This window comes from Vipera berus (genome assembly GCF_964194415.1).
Source record: "Vipera berus genome assembly, chromosome: 2".
Classification (NCBI taxonomy): domain Eukaryota; kingdom Metazoa; phylum Chordata; class Lepidosauria; order Squamata; family Viperidae; genus Vipera; species Vipera berus.
Genome location: NC_138203.1, coordinates 2,637,324 through 2,653,593, shown reverse-complemented (window position 1 = coordinate 2,653,593; position 16,270 = coordinate 2,637,324). Strand labels below are relative to the sequence as shown.

The following is a 16,270-nucleotide window of genomic DNA, read 5'->3' as shown; positions in this document are numbered from 1 at the left end:
TCTGAGCATGCTCATCCCATACAGAAATGATAACAAAATGGCGGTCTTGCCAACGATCTCAGCCTATGGCATGTAGGACTGATAGGTGACAACCAACACCTGGAATTGCACCTGGAAGGCCTCCGAGAGTCAGTGGCGGTCAGAGCCCAGGGGTCACCCAACATAGTGGAGCGCCTAAACCAGGGGTCTTCAAACTTGTGGACTTCAATCAATGGAGGTTTTGAAGAAGAGACTGGACAGCCATTTGTCTGAGATGGTGTAGGTTCTCCTGCTTGAGCAGGGGGCTGGACTAGAAGACCTCCACGGTCCCTTCCAGCTCTATTCTATTCTATTCTATTCTATTCTATTCTATTCTATTCTATTCTATTCTATTCTATTCTATTCTATTCTATTCTATTCTATTCTATTCTATTCTATTCTATTCTATTCTATTCTATTCTATTCTATTCTATTCTATTCCATATTTTCTATTCTATTCTATTCTATTCTATTCTATTCTATTCTATTCTATTCTATTCTATTCTATTCTATTCTATTTTTCAAGGAGAGATTTATTAGTTTTTAAGAAAAGGTTTATGTCGGAGCAAACTAAAATAAGGTTTCATAGCCTGAAGTGGAAATGTTTTCAAATGGAAAAAAGTGTGTAGGTTTTACGTGTCTCTAACCGTACAGGTAGTCCTCGTCTTACGAGCATTTGTTTAGTGATCATTCGACATTACAACAGCACTGTATTGCTATTATGACCATTTTTCATACTTACGACCGTTGTGGCATCCCCCTCCATGGTCACGTGATCAAAATTCAGATGCTTGACCACTGACTCGCATTTACGACGGTCGCAGCGTCACGGGGTCATGTGATCCCCCTTTTTGCGACCTTCTGATGAGCAAAGTCAATGGGGGATGCCGGATTCCCTTAATAACCGTGTTACTAACATAACAACTGCAGCGATTCCCTTAACAACGGTGGCAAGGAAGGTTGCAAAATGGGACAAAAGCTGCTTAACAGCTGTCTCGCTTAGCAACGGAAATTTTGGGCTTATTTGTGGCCGTACGTCGAGGGCTGCCTGTATTTATTTATCCCCACGTTTTGCAAAAAAAGGTTATGAGCAAAACGTGAAAAACCAGAGAGCTTTTACAACCGCGATCTTGAAATATGATTTGTTTTTTTTAAAAAAAAATACTTGGCAAATTATCTATAAGTACAAGTGACCTGGATGTCTATTTACAAATGGTTGGGAATTATAATATTTCTCTCTGAGGTGGGGGAGGAAAAAAAATAAGAGGTTTGGAACGGAAGGGTTGGCTAAATGAAGAGATCCGTTTTTGGAAAGCCCTGAATAATAATAATAATAATAATAATAATAATAATAATAATAATAATGATGATGATGATGATGATGATGATGATGATGATGATGATGATGATGATGATGATGATGATGATGATGATGAAGTTGGAAGGTACCTTGGAGGTCATCTAGTCCAACCCCCTGCTCAGGCAGGAAACCCTATACCATTTCAGACAAACAGCTGTCCAGTCTCTTCTTAAAAACTTCCAGTGTTGGAGCATTCACTGCTTCTGGAGGCAGGTTGTTCCACTGGTTAATTGTTCTAACTGTCAGGAAGTTTCTCCTTAGTTCCAGGTTGCTTCTCTCCTTGATTAGCTTCCATCCGTTGCTTCTTGTCCTGCCTTCGGGCACTTTGGAGAACAGCTTGACTGCCTCTTCTTTGGGGCAGCCCCTGAGATATTGGAACACTGCTATCATGTCCCCCCTCGTCCTTCTCTTTATTCGAGATAGATTGATCCGCATCAAACGCCGAGTTGTTTTGTTCTAAAATTTAATTTGTTGAAGCAAGCTTTCCAGGCTGGAACTTCCCCAGCCAGATGGATGGAAAAGCGTTTCGGAAACTTACACCTTGTAAAGAGGCCGCTAACTTCTTGGAAACAAGTCTCTCCATGTTAACCGGTCCCCTTTATTCTTATCCAACCACTTCCCACAGGGGAAGTTGGTGGTGATGCCCGTGGCTGAGTTGGTGATCTCCACTCGCTCCACCAGCCAACCGGGGGACAGCCCGCTGCTGTCGTGCTCAATCCGAACTTTCTTCAGCTCTCCGAGTTCCAAGATCTCCAGGTAAAAGCGATCGGTGCTAGCCCGCTCAAAGAGATTGCGGAATCTCTGCTTTAAACGCCGCTTGCCCGAATCGCCGTTCGCTCCGAAGATGGTGACGTGGACCTTGGCATCTGTGCCAGAACCTTTTTGGGAGCCTGTCACGACAATCACTTCGTATCGGACGGGCGCCAAGCTCCGAGCTTTGCTGGCGAAACTTTCGATCACCTTGGAACATTCAAACACCTTGTAGTCTCCCCTCTTGGCTCGGAGTGGGATTTTCGCGTTGCATTGGAAAAAATACCTGCCGGAAGAAGAGAAGAGAGCGCTGAATGGGAAAGGATTAAATGGAAATAAATGAAAAATATTTGCTGCAGAGGACTTGTTTTTCTTTGGCAAGGAAGAACTGGCTTTCTCTAACGAGTATCGTGCCAGCTTTACTAAATCCTTTCTGGCTGAATGCTTGTTACCCTTTTGTTTAAATTCCTTCTGGCGGCAAAACTCCGCATCAGTTTGTTGAAGGAAACGTCTTCATTGTGGTTCAGTCCAAGCCAGGGATAAACAACATGGCGACTGCTTTAAAAAGAAGGTTGCAGTTTATTGAAGAGGAGAGCCAGACAGGAAGAGGGCTCTGGAAGAAAAGAGAGTGAGCACATGGAGGGAGTGAGGTTTTATACCCTCTTGGGCTTTTGTGTTTGGAGTTGTTAGGTGAGTTTTGCCCCATTTTACAACCTTCTTTGCCACAGTTGTTAAGTGAATCACGGCAGATGTTAATTTAGTAACAGGGTTATTAAGGGAATCTGGCTTCCCCATCGACTTTGCTTGTCCGAAGGTCATAAAAGGGGATCACGTCACACACACACACACACACACACACACACACACACACACACGGGACAGTGCAACCATCATCGAGACGAGTCAGTTGCCAAGCCTCTGGATTTTGATCACATGACCACGGGGGATGCTGCAATGGCTGTAAGGGTGAAAAACGGCCTAAGTCCCTTTTTTTCAGCGCCCTTGTCACTTTGAATGATCGCTAAGTGAATTGTTGCAAGCCGAGGACTGTCGGTACAGCAGTCAGGATCACAAACCTTTGAGCACCACAAGCCAAGATGCCTGTGACTGATTGTCTATGACGGGGTTGGGGAACCTTGGCCCTTTTATGACTTGTGGACTTCAACTCCCCGAATTCCTCAGCCACTCATGCTGGCTCAGGAATTCTGGGAGTTGAAGTCCACAACTCATGAGGGGAACTTAGTTCCCCCATACTGGCTCAGGAATTCTGGGAGAATGAAGTTTACAAGTCATGAGGGGGGCATTGTTTCCCCATGCTGGCTCAGGAATTCTGGGAGTTGACGTCCACGAGTCAGGAAGGGGCCATAGTTCCCCCATGCTGGCTCAGGAATTCTGGGAGTTGAAGTCCACGAGTCACAAAGGGGACATAGTTCCCCCATGCTGGCTCAGGAATTCTGGGAGTTGAAGTTCACAAGTCATGAGGGGGCCATTGTTTCCCCATGCTGGCTCATGAATTCTGGGAGTTGAAGTCCACGAGTCACGAAGGGGCCATAGATCCCCCATGCTGACTCAGGAATTCTGGGAGTTGAAGTCCACGAGTCACAAAGGGGCCATAGTTCCCCACACCTTGTCTATGACATTCATGCATCTTTTCATTATGAGGCACTTACTTGTTGCCAAGTTCCATCTCCGTAATGACAATTTCCTGAACATGCCAATATGTGTCTGGTTTTGCCTTCAGTCTTTTCCCATCTTTTGGACAGTGACCAACAGAGATGGCGGCAATATCATCAACATTTTTTGAAGAAAACTGGAATACATCTGATGCTCCTCTGCAGATTGCATTCCCCCCCAACACAGATAAAGCTTTAAGTATTAATGAACAGACCAGCAATCACTAATTGCAATGTACATGGTTGCAATATTAATGCAACATACAATACAGCCAGTTTTGCCTAGTGGTTAAAGCACCCTGCTAGAACTCGCCCTGTGGGTTCTAGTCCCACCTTAGGCATGAAAGCCAACTGGGTTACTTTGAGCCAATCACCAGGAGATAGTGAGTTCCAGTCCCGCCTTAGGCATGAAAGCCAGCTGGGTGACTTTGGGCCAATCACCAGGAGACGGTGAGTTCTAGTCCCTCCTTAGGCATGAAAGCCAGCTGGGTGACTTTGGGCCAATCACCAGGAGACGGTGAGTTCTAGTCCCGCCTTAGGCACGAAAGCCAGCTGGGTGACTTTGGGCCAATCACCAGGTGACTGAGAGTTCTAGTTCAGCCTCAGGCACAAAATTCACCTGGGTGACCTTGGGCCAATCACCAGGAGACAGTGAGTTCTAGTCCTGCCTCAGGCATAAAAGCCAACTTTGAGCCAATTACTCTCTCTCATACATACATACAAACACAAACATACCGTAAACACACACACAGAGACACACACACACACAGAGAGAGAGAGACACAAATAAATAAATAGTTTTAAAGCTCAAAAACTGTCTAGCACAAATTTACAGTATATAGCCTTATATCTTTAAATCATCCCTAGAATGTTCCAGGAAGGATTTACCCACATATAATATTAATTTATTTCATGCCAGATGAAAACCATATTTTCTAATTTGTCTGAAAGGTTTCCTGACTTCTTTCTTATTTAAAGGCATAGCTATAATTGTGCTCACAAGCAAGCCAGCATTTCTGAATGGACAGGTCACCAAGCTAATGTAGGTTCTCTGAGCACTGATGAGAAACATTTTAATCAATTAATTAACACACATCATGTTGCACATATAAACATCCCAATTCTTTTAAAGGAAAAGAAAGGAATTTATTTATTTGGAGATTAGAGAATTAAGATACGTCTGTTTAGCAAAGGCATTCCCTACTGTGGCCCACAATGAATGAATCTTATAACGATATATAGTTACACATACAGTAATTATTTTTTTTAAATGAGCAATAGAGTCTGCTGATCAACGCATTCATTAAGGGCAATCTTTTAATCAGCCCAAAGTTTGCTGATTATAATCATTCCATTTTATAAGGAAGGAACAGTTCAGGCCGTTATAATTATGGTGTTATAATAACCTACCTTAAAAATCTTCTCTTCCTGGAGGAGTTCTCCAGGACGAACTCCTTAGAACGGCCTCGTTTGCCTTCAAAAATAATGGATACGTTTTCCTTGCTCTCTGCCTCCTCCTTGTCACTGGTGATGGTGAGGATCTCATAAGCTTGAAAGTTAAGAGAGAGCACAAAGTTCAGGCTGAGCATCCTAGTTTAGCTTTTCCCACGCCATGGTTCCTAGTTCAGGAGCATCTTGACGATCCAAGGCCTGGAGACCAAAACGTACGAAGAACGGCTGCAGGACTTGGGTTTGGCTCGTCCACGGGTCAGCAACCTGCGGCTCTGGAGCCTCATGCGGCTCTTTCAGCCTTCTCCTGCAGCTCCCAGTTTGCTCTGTGTGTGTGTGTGTGTGTGTGTGTGTGTGTTTGTGTGTGTGTAAAAAAGAGAGCGGCTTCATGCTGTTCTCTGACAAGCTGACAAGCTTATTGGGCGGAGCTCCTGCCTTTGCTGCATCTCCGCAGAAAGCAACAGCACTCTCTCTCTCTCTCTCTCTCTCTCTCTCTCTCTCTCTCTCTCTCTCTCTCTCTCTCTCACACACACACACACACACACACACACACACACACACACACACACACAGAGTGGGGGAAGAGGACTGGCAGACCAAGGGCAGGAGAGCCAGCCTAGTAAGAATGTGTGTCAGCTTGTCGGAGAACAGCGTGAAGCCAACGTGCCAGGTGAGCAGAAGATCGGAGAGAGAGAGAGAGAGAGAGAGAGAGAGAGAGAGAGAGAGAGAGAGAGAGAGAGAGAACTCATGCACAGCAGCCTCTATTTCTTTTTAATTAAACTCTTCAATCAAGCTCCTCCCCCTTGTGCACGCGTGTGCGCGAGAGAGTTTTGTGGCTTCCAGTGTTTTCTTTCCTCTGGGCAACGGGTCCAAGTGGCTCTTTGAGTGTTCAAGGTTGCCGACCCCTGGGCTAGTCCAAAGAAAAGAAGAAACAGGGGAGACATGACAGCAGCGTTCCAGTATCTGAGGGGCTGCCCCAAAGACAAGGAGGGGGTCAAGCTATTCCCCGAAGCACCAGAGGGCAGGACAGGAAACAACGGTTGGAAACTGATCAAAGAGAGAAGCAACCTGGAACTAAGGAGAAACTTCCTGACACTGAGGACAATCAACCAGTGGAACAGCCTGCCACCAGAAATCATGACCTGCCTGGAGGTTTTTAAGAAGAAACTAGACAGTCACTTGTCTGAGATGGTATAGGTTCTCCTGCTTGAGCAGGGGGCTGGACTAGAAGACCTCCAGGGTCCCTTCCAGATCTATTCTATTCTATTCTATTCTATTCTATTCTATTCTATTCTATTCTATTCTATTCTATTCTATTCTATTCTATTCTATTCTATTCTATTCTATTCTATTTCTAGTCTAGTCTATTCTATTCTATTCTATTCTATTCTATTTCTAGTCTAGTCTAGTCTAGTCTAGTCTAGTCTAGTCTAGTCTATTTTTAAGAAAACATTGGAAGGTCATTTGTCTGAAATTGTATTGGGTCTCCTGTTTGAGCAGGTGATTACATTTAAGGTCTTCCGAGAATTGTTCCAATTCTGTTATTCTGTTCTTCTGCTTTGTCAACAAGAGCCCTATTTTTGATCCTTGATGTCGCCAGACGGTTGGACTGGGGCACCTTTCCCCTCAAAAGCAAGAAAACCCGGGAGAACTATTCTATCAATCTGTGCTTCTAAGTGCAACCCTAGGGGATCATTAGTTACTCTCCGCTTACAACAGCTTCTTAACTTCCTTCCCCTTATGATGCCCTGTTTGTTTCCAGAAGTGCTGCACCGGTGCAGAGTGGATGGTTAAAATCGTCAGCTTCAGCAGCTTGAGTCGCCTTCATTTAGCCAACATTCATGCTGGACAGGCCTAGATGGACATGTGGATGCCTGATCTCCATGCATATGTGAAATTTAAAGCTTTAAAAACACATGGCAACGGATCAATCTATTGAACCGCATTCGCGAGATTTATTCAGCTGACTTCTCTGACTCTCTAAAAGTAAGATTAAGACAACTGTATTTTCCCCCCCTTTAGGCCTTCATAAGATTAGATTAGATTAGCTGACCATGCACAGAAAAACGCTCTTTTTCATTTTTTAGCGCCGCTGTCCAGAAGACAGTGCTCGTGACATTTATGACAAGGAGAGTCAGTGTCATTGTCTCATTTATCCCATTTGTACCCACGTGTCTGCTCGTAGAAGTGACAGGAATATGGCCTCAGAACTTTAATGTTTAAGGAGAGGCTATAAGCTGAAAAAGCCATTTTTCAGTGACATCTCATCTCATTCCTCCCAGAATAACAGAGTTGGAAGGGACCTTGGAGGTCATCTAGTCCAACCCCCTGCTCAGGACAGGAAAGCCTTATACCACTTCAGACAAATGGCTGTCCAATCCCTTCTTAAAAGGGATGGAGCACCCACAACTTCTGGTGGCAAGCTGTTCCACTGGTTGATTCTCCTGACTGTTAGGAAGTTTCTCCTTACTCTAGGTTGCTGTTGTTGATTAGTTTCCATCCATTGTTGATTGTCCTGCCTTCAGGTGCTTTGGAGAATAGCTTGACTCCCTCTTCTTTGGGGCAGCCCCTGAAATATTGAGCACTGCTATCATGTCACCCCTTATCCTTCCCTTCACTGAATTAGACATACCCAATTCTGTTCTTTGTATGTTTTAGCCTCCAGTCCCCTGATCATCTTTGTTGCTCTTCTCTGCACTCTTTCTAGAGTCTCAGCACCTTTTTTACATCGTGGTGACCAAAACTGGATGCGGGATTCCAAGTGTGGCCTTACCAAGGCCTTGTAAAGTTGTATTAACTCTTCACGTGATCTCGATTCTGTCCCTCTGTTAATGCAGTTTAGGATTGCGCTGGTGTTTTTGGCAGCTGCCGCACACGGCTGGCTCCTGTTTAAGGGATTGTCCACTAGGACTCCGAGATCCCTCTCGCAGTTGCAACTATTGAGCAAGGTACCATCTATACCAGGGGTCTCAAACTCATTGCGTCACATGATGTGGTGTGACGTCTCGTGACTTTTCCCCCGTTGCTGGAGCTGGGCTTCCACGTGACACATCCGGCCCCCTGGCCAGCAGTTTGACACCCCTGATCTATACTGTACCTGTGCATGTGGTTTTTCTTGCTTGTTGTTCAACTTACTGGTACGTTCTTTCAATTCCAAAATGTCATTATTTGCACAAGCCAGTTCCCGTATAATCTGCCCATCAGCTTCACCCTTGGCAAGCCAGCAGTCACACTGGAAACGGAAAGTTTTGTCGACCAGAGTGTCTTCAATGTCAATATATTCCAGATGCCAGCCAGGTGCGATTCCTGTTAGAGGACAAAAATCTTATTGCTTTGGAAGAACAGAACAGAACAGAACAGAACAGAATAAAGTAGGTCAGGGGTGTCAAACTCAATTTCATTGAGGGCCGCATCAGCATTGCGGTTGCCCTCAGGGGGCTGGGTGGGTATGGCCTGGGTGGGTGTGGCCTACTGGGTGGGCGTGGCTAGAGTGCGTATGGCCTACTGGGTGGGCGTGGCCAGCTCTACATCGTTCGCATCAAGGGTGCCTATGGGGGCCTGGGCGGGAGTGGGACAGATCTGGGGGTCTCTGGCAGAAGGAGGGTCTCTGGGCCAGGGCCAAGGCAGCGGGGGCCGTTCCCTCACTCTTTCCAGGATGGCTTCGTGGGCCGCATGAAACCACTTCACGGGCCTGATCTGGCCGCCGGGCCTTGTGTTTGACATGTCTGGAATAGGAGCTGGAAGCGACCTTTGGAGGTCTTCTAGTGCAGCCCCCCACTCAAGCAGGAGAACCTATACCATCTCAGACAGGTGACTGTTTAGCCTCTTCTTAAAAACCTCCATTGATGGGGCGCCCATGATTTCTGGTGGCAAGGTGTTCCACTGGTTGATTTTCCTCACTGTCAGGAAGTTTCTCCTTAATTCCAGGTTGCTTCTCTCCTTGACCACTTTCCAGCCATTGTTTTCTCATCCTGCCCTCTGGTGCTTTGGAGAATAATGTGAACCCCCCCACCCTCTTCTTTGTGGCTGCCCCTCAGATACTGGAATAACTGCTATCATGTCACCCCTATTTCTTCTTTTCTTTAGACTAGCCAAACCCAAGTCCCGCAGCCGTTGTTTGTACGTTTCGGTCTCCAGGCCATTGATCATCTTAGTTGCTCTTCTCTGAATTTTTCCCAAGGTCTCAACATCTTTTTTGTGATACGGTGAACAGAATTCTAGGTGTGGCCTCATTAGGGTTTTATAAAGCGGTACTAATACTTCGCGTGATATTGATTCTATGCCTCTGTTTATGCAACCCAGGACTGTATTGGCAATGTGATTACTACTATGTGTTTCCTGCCTGAGAAGGGGGTTGGACTAGATGACCTCCAAGGTCCGTTCCAATTATTATTATTATTGTTTGTTGTTGTTGTTGTCAATGAGAGAAGCAACCTAGAACTAAGGAGAAATTTCCTGACAGTGAGAACAATTAATTAACCAGTGGAACAACCTGCCTCCAGAAACTGTGGGTGCTCCAACACTGGAAGTTTTTAAGAAGAGACTGGACAGCCATTTGTCTGAAATGGTATAAGGTTTTCTTCCTGAGCAGGGGGTTGGACTAGATGACCTCCAAGGTCCCTTCCAACTCTGTTATTCTTCCTTCTGGTAGCTAATTTTTTTTGTTGCCCAGGCCCAGAATGGACTTTCGGAAGTGGCATCCATGCAGAGAACTGGCTGTTCACATATTTAAATCCCACCACTCCTCCCTCCCTCCCTCCCTCCCTCCCTCCCTCCCTCCCTCCCTTCCTTCCTTCCTTCCTTCCTTCCTTCCTTCCTTCCTTCCTTCCTTCCTTCCTTCCTTCCTTTCCCAACACTGGAAGTTTTTAAGAAGAGACTGGACAGCCATTTGTCTGAGCAGGGGGTTGGACTAGATGACCTCCAAGGTCCTTTCCAACTCTGTTATTCTATAATAATGAGCTATGGGCAGAGCAGAAGCTGGAATCACATTCAACACAGAGACATATGTTGGCTTGACAGCAAGACTTGTGAGGTCTGCAATTAATTGCTAGCTTGCTGGCTTAATGACTCTACTCAGGGTCTGCTCATCAAGTGAAGGGCCACGCAGCCCAGTTCTGGATCCTGAACTTTTTAATCTTTTGATTAATGAAGTGAATGAGAAGGTGGAAGACACCCTCCTCAAATCTGTAGAGGACACAAAACCTGGGAGGGACAGCAAATGCCTTGAAACATCGAAATAAATCAACCAGGGAACAGAAGGAATAATGATGACAGGATTAAATTTACCGGAGACAAATGCAAAAATCTTCACTTCGGAAAAGTCAGCGCAAATGCACAGGTTATATCGAGTGAAAGAATTTCTGGCAGGGCAAAAGAACTTGTGAAAAAGATGTGGAAAAGATATTTGTTTACCAAATTTTGAACAACAACAACAACAAAAGAGACATATGGCGTGGCTAAAAAAAAGAAAGAACGAAACGCAATTTTAAGATTTATTTATTTATTTATTTATTTATTTAGTTACATTTATATACCGCCCTATTCCCTGAGGACTCAGGGCGGTTTACAGGAAATTAAAAAATCCACCATACAAAAGTTAAAAAACCAAATTAAAAAATATTAAATTGACCCTGTATACTTAAAACCCCAATTAAAAATTTCTCCTCAGCCTGGGCCTGAGAGCTCAAAGAGCCAGGTCTTCAGGCCCCGGCGGAATGATCGGAGGTCGGGGGCAGTCCTCAGCTCCACCGGCAGCTGGTTCCAGAGGGCAGGCGCTCCCACTGAGAAAGCCCTATCCCTGGGTGTCACCCGCCGGCAATCTCTCACCGGCGGCACCCTGAGCAGACCCTCCCTGTGGGAGCGCACTGGGCGAAGGGCGTTTGATGTCGGCAGCAGGTGTTCCCTCAAATAGCCCGGACCCAGGCCATGTAGGGCTTTATAGGTGATAACCAGCACCTTGAATTTCACCCGGAGGGCAACCGGAAGCCAATGCAGCTCGCGGAGTAGAGGTGTTACATGGGAGTATCGGGAGACCCCCATTACAACTCGCGCGGCCGCATTCTGCACCAGTTGAAGCCTCCGAGTGGTCTTCAAGGGCAGCCCCATGTAGAGAGCGTTACAGTAGTCCAAACGGGAGGTAACAAGCGCATGAGTAACTGTGCGTAGGGCGTCTCGGTCCAGATAGGGACGCAACTGGCGCACCAGGCGAACCTGTGCAAAAGCCCCCCTGGTCACGGCTCCTATGTGGTCTTCAAAATTGAGCCGTGAGTCCAGGAGGACGCCCAGGTTGCGAGCCCTATCAACGGGGGGTAACACCTCACCCCCCATCATTAAGGATGGAATAACTTGGTTAACCCGAGATGCCGATATGCACAGCCACTCAGTCTTGGCGGGATTGAGACGAAGCCTGTTTCTCCCCATCCAGACCTGAACCGCCTCCAGGCACCGGGACATCACGGAGAGGGCATCGCTGGGTTGGTTCGGGGTGGAAAGAAAAAGTTGGGTATCATCAGCGTACTGGTGATACCCCACCCCGAAACCACGAATGATCTCGCCCAGCGGCTTCATATAGATGTTGAACAGGAGAGGCGAGAGGACCGACCCCTGAGGAACTCCACAAATGAGAGACCTCGGGGCGGATCTCTGCCCTCCTGTCAACACCGACTGCGAGCGGCCCTGGAGGTAGGAGGAGAACCACCGTAAAACAGTGCCTCCCACTCCCAACCCCCTGAGACGCCGCAGCAGGATACCATGGTCGATGGTATCGAAAGCCGCTGAGAGATCTAATAGGACCAGGACAGAGGAACAACCCCTGTCCCTAGCCCTCCAGAGATCATTCACCAGCGCGACCAATGCCGTCTCCGTGCTGTGTCCGGGCCTGAAGCCCGATTGGTACGGGTCCAGATAATCAGTTTCTTCCAGGAACAGAGGGAGCTGATGCGCCACCACACTCTCAACAACCTTCGCCAGAAAGCGAAGGTTGGAGACTGGACGATAGTTGTTTAAAACAGCCGGGTCCAAAGCAGGCTTCTTGAGAAGGGGTCTCACCACCGCCTCCTTCAAGGCGGCAGGGAAGACACCCTCCTTCAAAGAAGCAGTTATTACTGCATGGAACCAGCCTCGTGTTCCCTCCCGAGCCGCATAAGCTAGCCAGGAGGGGCACGGATCCAACAAACAGGTGGTGGTGCTCAGTCTCCCCATGATCCTGTCCACATCATCAGGGGAAACAGGGTCGAACTCAGTCCAGATAACATGCTCAAGACCGCCTGATTCCTCCACGTCAGACTCTGCCCAGTCAGAGTCCAGACCGGTCCGGATCCGAGCGATTTTGTCCGCCAGATGATGACTAAACTCCTCGGCTCGTCCCTGCAAGGGATCCTCTCTCACCTCCTGGTTAAGGAGGGAGCGAGTCACCCTAAACAGGGCGGCCGGGCGATTATCTGCGGACGCGATAAGGGCAGCAAAGTAGTTAGACTTCGCCGTCCTTATCGCCGCAAGATAAGACCTTATAAAGGTCTTATTTAACGGAAATGATTTGCAAAGTACGGGAAGAAATATATCCTCTTTTTTTTTTACTTTCCCCCCCCTACTGTGTCTCATTCTGGGTGCCAGAAAAACTAGATCAGGTTCAAAACTGGACAAAAGAGACAGCTAGGGCCCTAAAAAAAATGCAATCCTATGAAATTAAGGGCATGGAGGTTCAAACATGTGAAGAAGGGTTGCAGGAGTTGAGTTTGGCCAGTCTAGAGAAAAGAAGGACTAGGGGGTGACACGATAGCAGTATTCAAGTATTTGAGGGGCTGCCACGAGGAAGAGGAGGGGGTCAAACTATTCTCCAAAGAACCGGAAGGCAAGACAAGAAACAATGCATGGAAGCTAATCAAGGAGAGAAGCGACCTGGAATTAAGGAGAAACTTCCTGACAGTGAGGACAATTAACCAGTGGAACAGAAGTTGCCTCCAGAAGTTGTGGGTGCTCCAACACTGGAGGTTTTCAAGAAGACATTGGACAGCCATTTGTCTGGAATGGTTGCTTGAGCAAGGGGTTGGACTAGAAGACCTCCAAGGTCCCTTCCAGCTCTATTCTGATTGATTGATTGAAAAGACTTGGAAAGAATTGAATAGAATAGCAGAATAACGGGTAATGTGTTTGCAAGGTCTAAACTTGGTCACCCCAGAATGCAGGATACAGAATAATGGATTACAGGAAAGAGGTTTTGACTGAATGTTAAAAAAAATGTGGGTTACGGTGTGAGGAGCTGGACTGTAGAATCTATTCCCAAGAGACGTGTTGGCCAACATTTCCTGGGTCCGGGGTATCTGAGGGAACACCTGCTGCCGGCTTCAAACGCCCTTCGCCCAGTGCGCTCCCACAGGGAGGGTCTGCTCAGGGTTCCGCCGGTGAGAGATTGCCGGCGGGTGACACCCAGGGATAGGGCCTTCTCAGTGGGAGCGCCTGCCCTCTGGAACCAGCTGCCGGTGGAGCTGAGAACTGCCCCCGACCTCCGATCATTCCGCCGGGGCCTGAAGACCTGGCTCTTTGAGCTCTCGGGCCCAGGCTGAGGAGAATTTTTAATTGGGGTTTTAATCGTGTACAGGGTCAATTTAATATTTTTTAATATGGTTTTAACTTTTGTATGTTGGATTTTTTTAATTCCCTGTAAACCGCCCTGAGTCCTCAGGGAAAGGGCGGTATACAAATGCAACTAAATAAATAAATAAATAAATAAACATTTCATTCAAAGTCTTCAATCAGATGGTAGACAGCTGTCACTCAATACTGCTTCGGTTCGAATCCCTCACTGAACAGAGCAGTGATTCTCAACCTCAGCAACTTTAGGCTGATGACTTTTCATTTCCTAGGAAGTCTCCAGGAAGTCTTCCTTTTAACACCGCTGTGGCTGAATCCCCACATCTTGCATGTAACCATCACTGTTCCATAACATTGCCCTTATCTCAACATCAGCCCATAATTGAGACAGGGTTAAGACATCATTGTCCCATAATATTTTATCCCTTATTCTGGCATCTTCCAAGGATTTGGGTACAGGTAGACATAATGATGATGATGATGATGTTGGAAGGGGCCTTGGAGGTCTTCAACCCCCTGCTCAGGCAGGAAACGCTATACCATTTCAGACAAATGGCTGTCCGGTCTCTTCTTCAAAAGAGAATAGAATAGAATAGAATAGAATAGAATAGAATAGAATAGAATAGAATAGAATAGAATAGAATAGAATAGAATAGAATAGAATAGAATAGAATAGAATAGAATAGAATAGAATGGAATGGAATGGAATGGAATGGAATGGAATGGAATGGAATGGAATGGAATGGAATGGAATAGAATAGAATAGAATAGAATAGAATAGAATAGAATAGAATAGAATAGAATAGAATAGAATAGAATAGAATAGAATAGAATTATATGGAATAGAATAGAATTATAGAAAGAGAATAGAATAGAATTATGGGATGGAATAGAATAGAATAGAATAGAATAGAATAGAATAGAATAGAATAGAATAGAATAGAATAGAATAGAATAGAATAGAATAGAATAGAATAGAATAGAATAGAATAGAATTATATGGAATAGAATAGAATTATAGAAAGAGAATAGAATAGAATTATGGGATGGAATAGAATAGAATAGAATAGAATAGAATAGAATAGAATAGAATAGAATAGAATAGAATAGAATAGAATAGAATAGAATAGAATAGAATAGAATAGAATAGAATAGAATTATAGAAAGTGAATAGAATAGAATAGAATTGAAAATAGAATATAAATATAGAAAGAGAAGAGAAGGAATGGAATGGAATAGAATAGAAATAGAATAGAATAGAATAGAATAGAATAGAATAGAATAGAATAGAATAGAATAGAATAGAATAGAATAGAATAGAATGGAATGGAATGGAATGGAATGGAATGGAATGGAATGGAATGGAATGGAATGGAATGGAATGGAATAGAACAGAACAGAACAGAACAGAATAGAATAGAATAGAATAGAATAGAAAATATGGAATGGAATGGAATGGAAAGGAATGGAAGAGAAGAGAAGAGAAGAGAAGAGAAGAGAAGAGAAGAGAAGAGAAGAGAAGAGAAGAGAAGAGAAGAGAAGAGAAGAGAAGAGAAGAGAAGAGAAGAGAAGAGAAGAGAAGAGAAGAGAAAATATGGAATGGAATGGAACAGAATAGAATAGATATTGGAATATAGAATAGAACGGAACAGAACGGAACGGAACAGAACAGAACAGATCCGGAAGGGACCTTAGAGGAATCTAGTCCAGCCCTCCATCTTCCAGGGATGGTGCATCCATGATTTCTGATCACAGGGTGCCCCCTTTGTTTTTAAAACCCTTTTTGAGGGTAACCCTGGAATTTTCAGAAGTTGTCCCTTAAAATTAAGCATAACTGTTGACTTTACCTTTGTTGTCGTGCCAGATACGCACTTTGCAGAGATCCCCGAGGCTGAATATGTCAGGAAAATGGAAGACATCCAGCTGGTTCCTCTCAAATTTGTTGGACTTGTGGGACTCCTTCAAAGCCAAGGTCCCACTGTCCCCGTGCTCTCCCCAAACGATCATGGAGACGTTGGCATCTGTTCCGGCCCCTGCAAGAAAGAAGTGATAGACGCGGCCATCAGAAGAGGTCTGTGGAGATGCTCAATCGATCCAGGTCCCGGTTGTCCCGGAGATGCTTTTCCGAAAGGCAACTGGCCTTTCTTGTTTTTCTTTGAAGAGATTTCGCTTCTCATCCCAGAAGCTTCATCAGCTCTGACTGGATGGGAATTGAAATCCCTTGACCGTGAGCCAGCCGTGTGCAGCAACAGCCAAAAAAGCTAACACAATCCGGGGTTGCATAAACAGAGGCATAGAATCAAGAACACGAGAAGGATTAGTACCTGTTAGGCATATGGTGTTAGCCTACAATGTTGCGTTGAAAATATATTAACCATGATGTTATGTCTTTAAGATGTTAATTGGCCAATGGGTGTGTAAGTGTTGTCAT

The 16,270-nt window shown here is 45.4% G+C and overlaps 1 protein-coding gene and 1 long non-coding RNA gene across 2 annotated transcripts in view; one reads left to right on the top strand and one right to left on the bottom strand.

The window, feature by feature from the left end:
* LOC308663138 overlaps positions 1–16,270 on the top strand; it is an 861,733-nt gene that overhangs the window by 146,671 nt on the left and 698,792 nt on the right. The window lies entirely within an intron of this gene.
* LOXHD1 (lipoxygenase homology PLAT domains 1) overlaps positions 1–16,270 on the bottom strand; it is a gene marked incomplete at both ends in the record, with an annotated part of 233,602 nt that overhangs the window by 17,540 nt on the left and 199,792 nt on the right. The window contains 5 exons of the mRNA XM_081321186.1: positions 1,939–2,414; positions 3,799–3,960; positions 5,212–5,350; positions 8,386–8,556; positions 15,687–15,872. Of these exons, the coding sequence (XP_081177312.1) occupies positions 1,939–2,414; positions 3,799–3,960; positions 5,212–5,350; positions 8,386–8,556; positions 15,687–15,872 (1,134 nt within the window). The remainder of the gene's footprint in view (positions 1–1,938; positions 2,415–3,798; positions 3,961–5,211; positions 5,351–8,385; positions 8,557–15,686; positions 15,873–16,270) is intronic.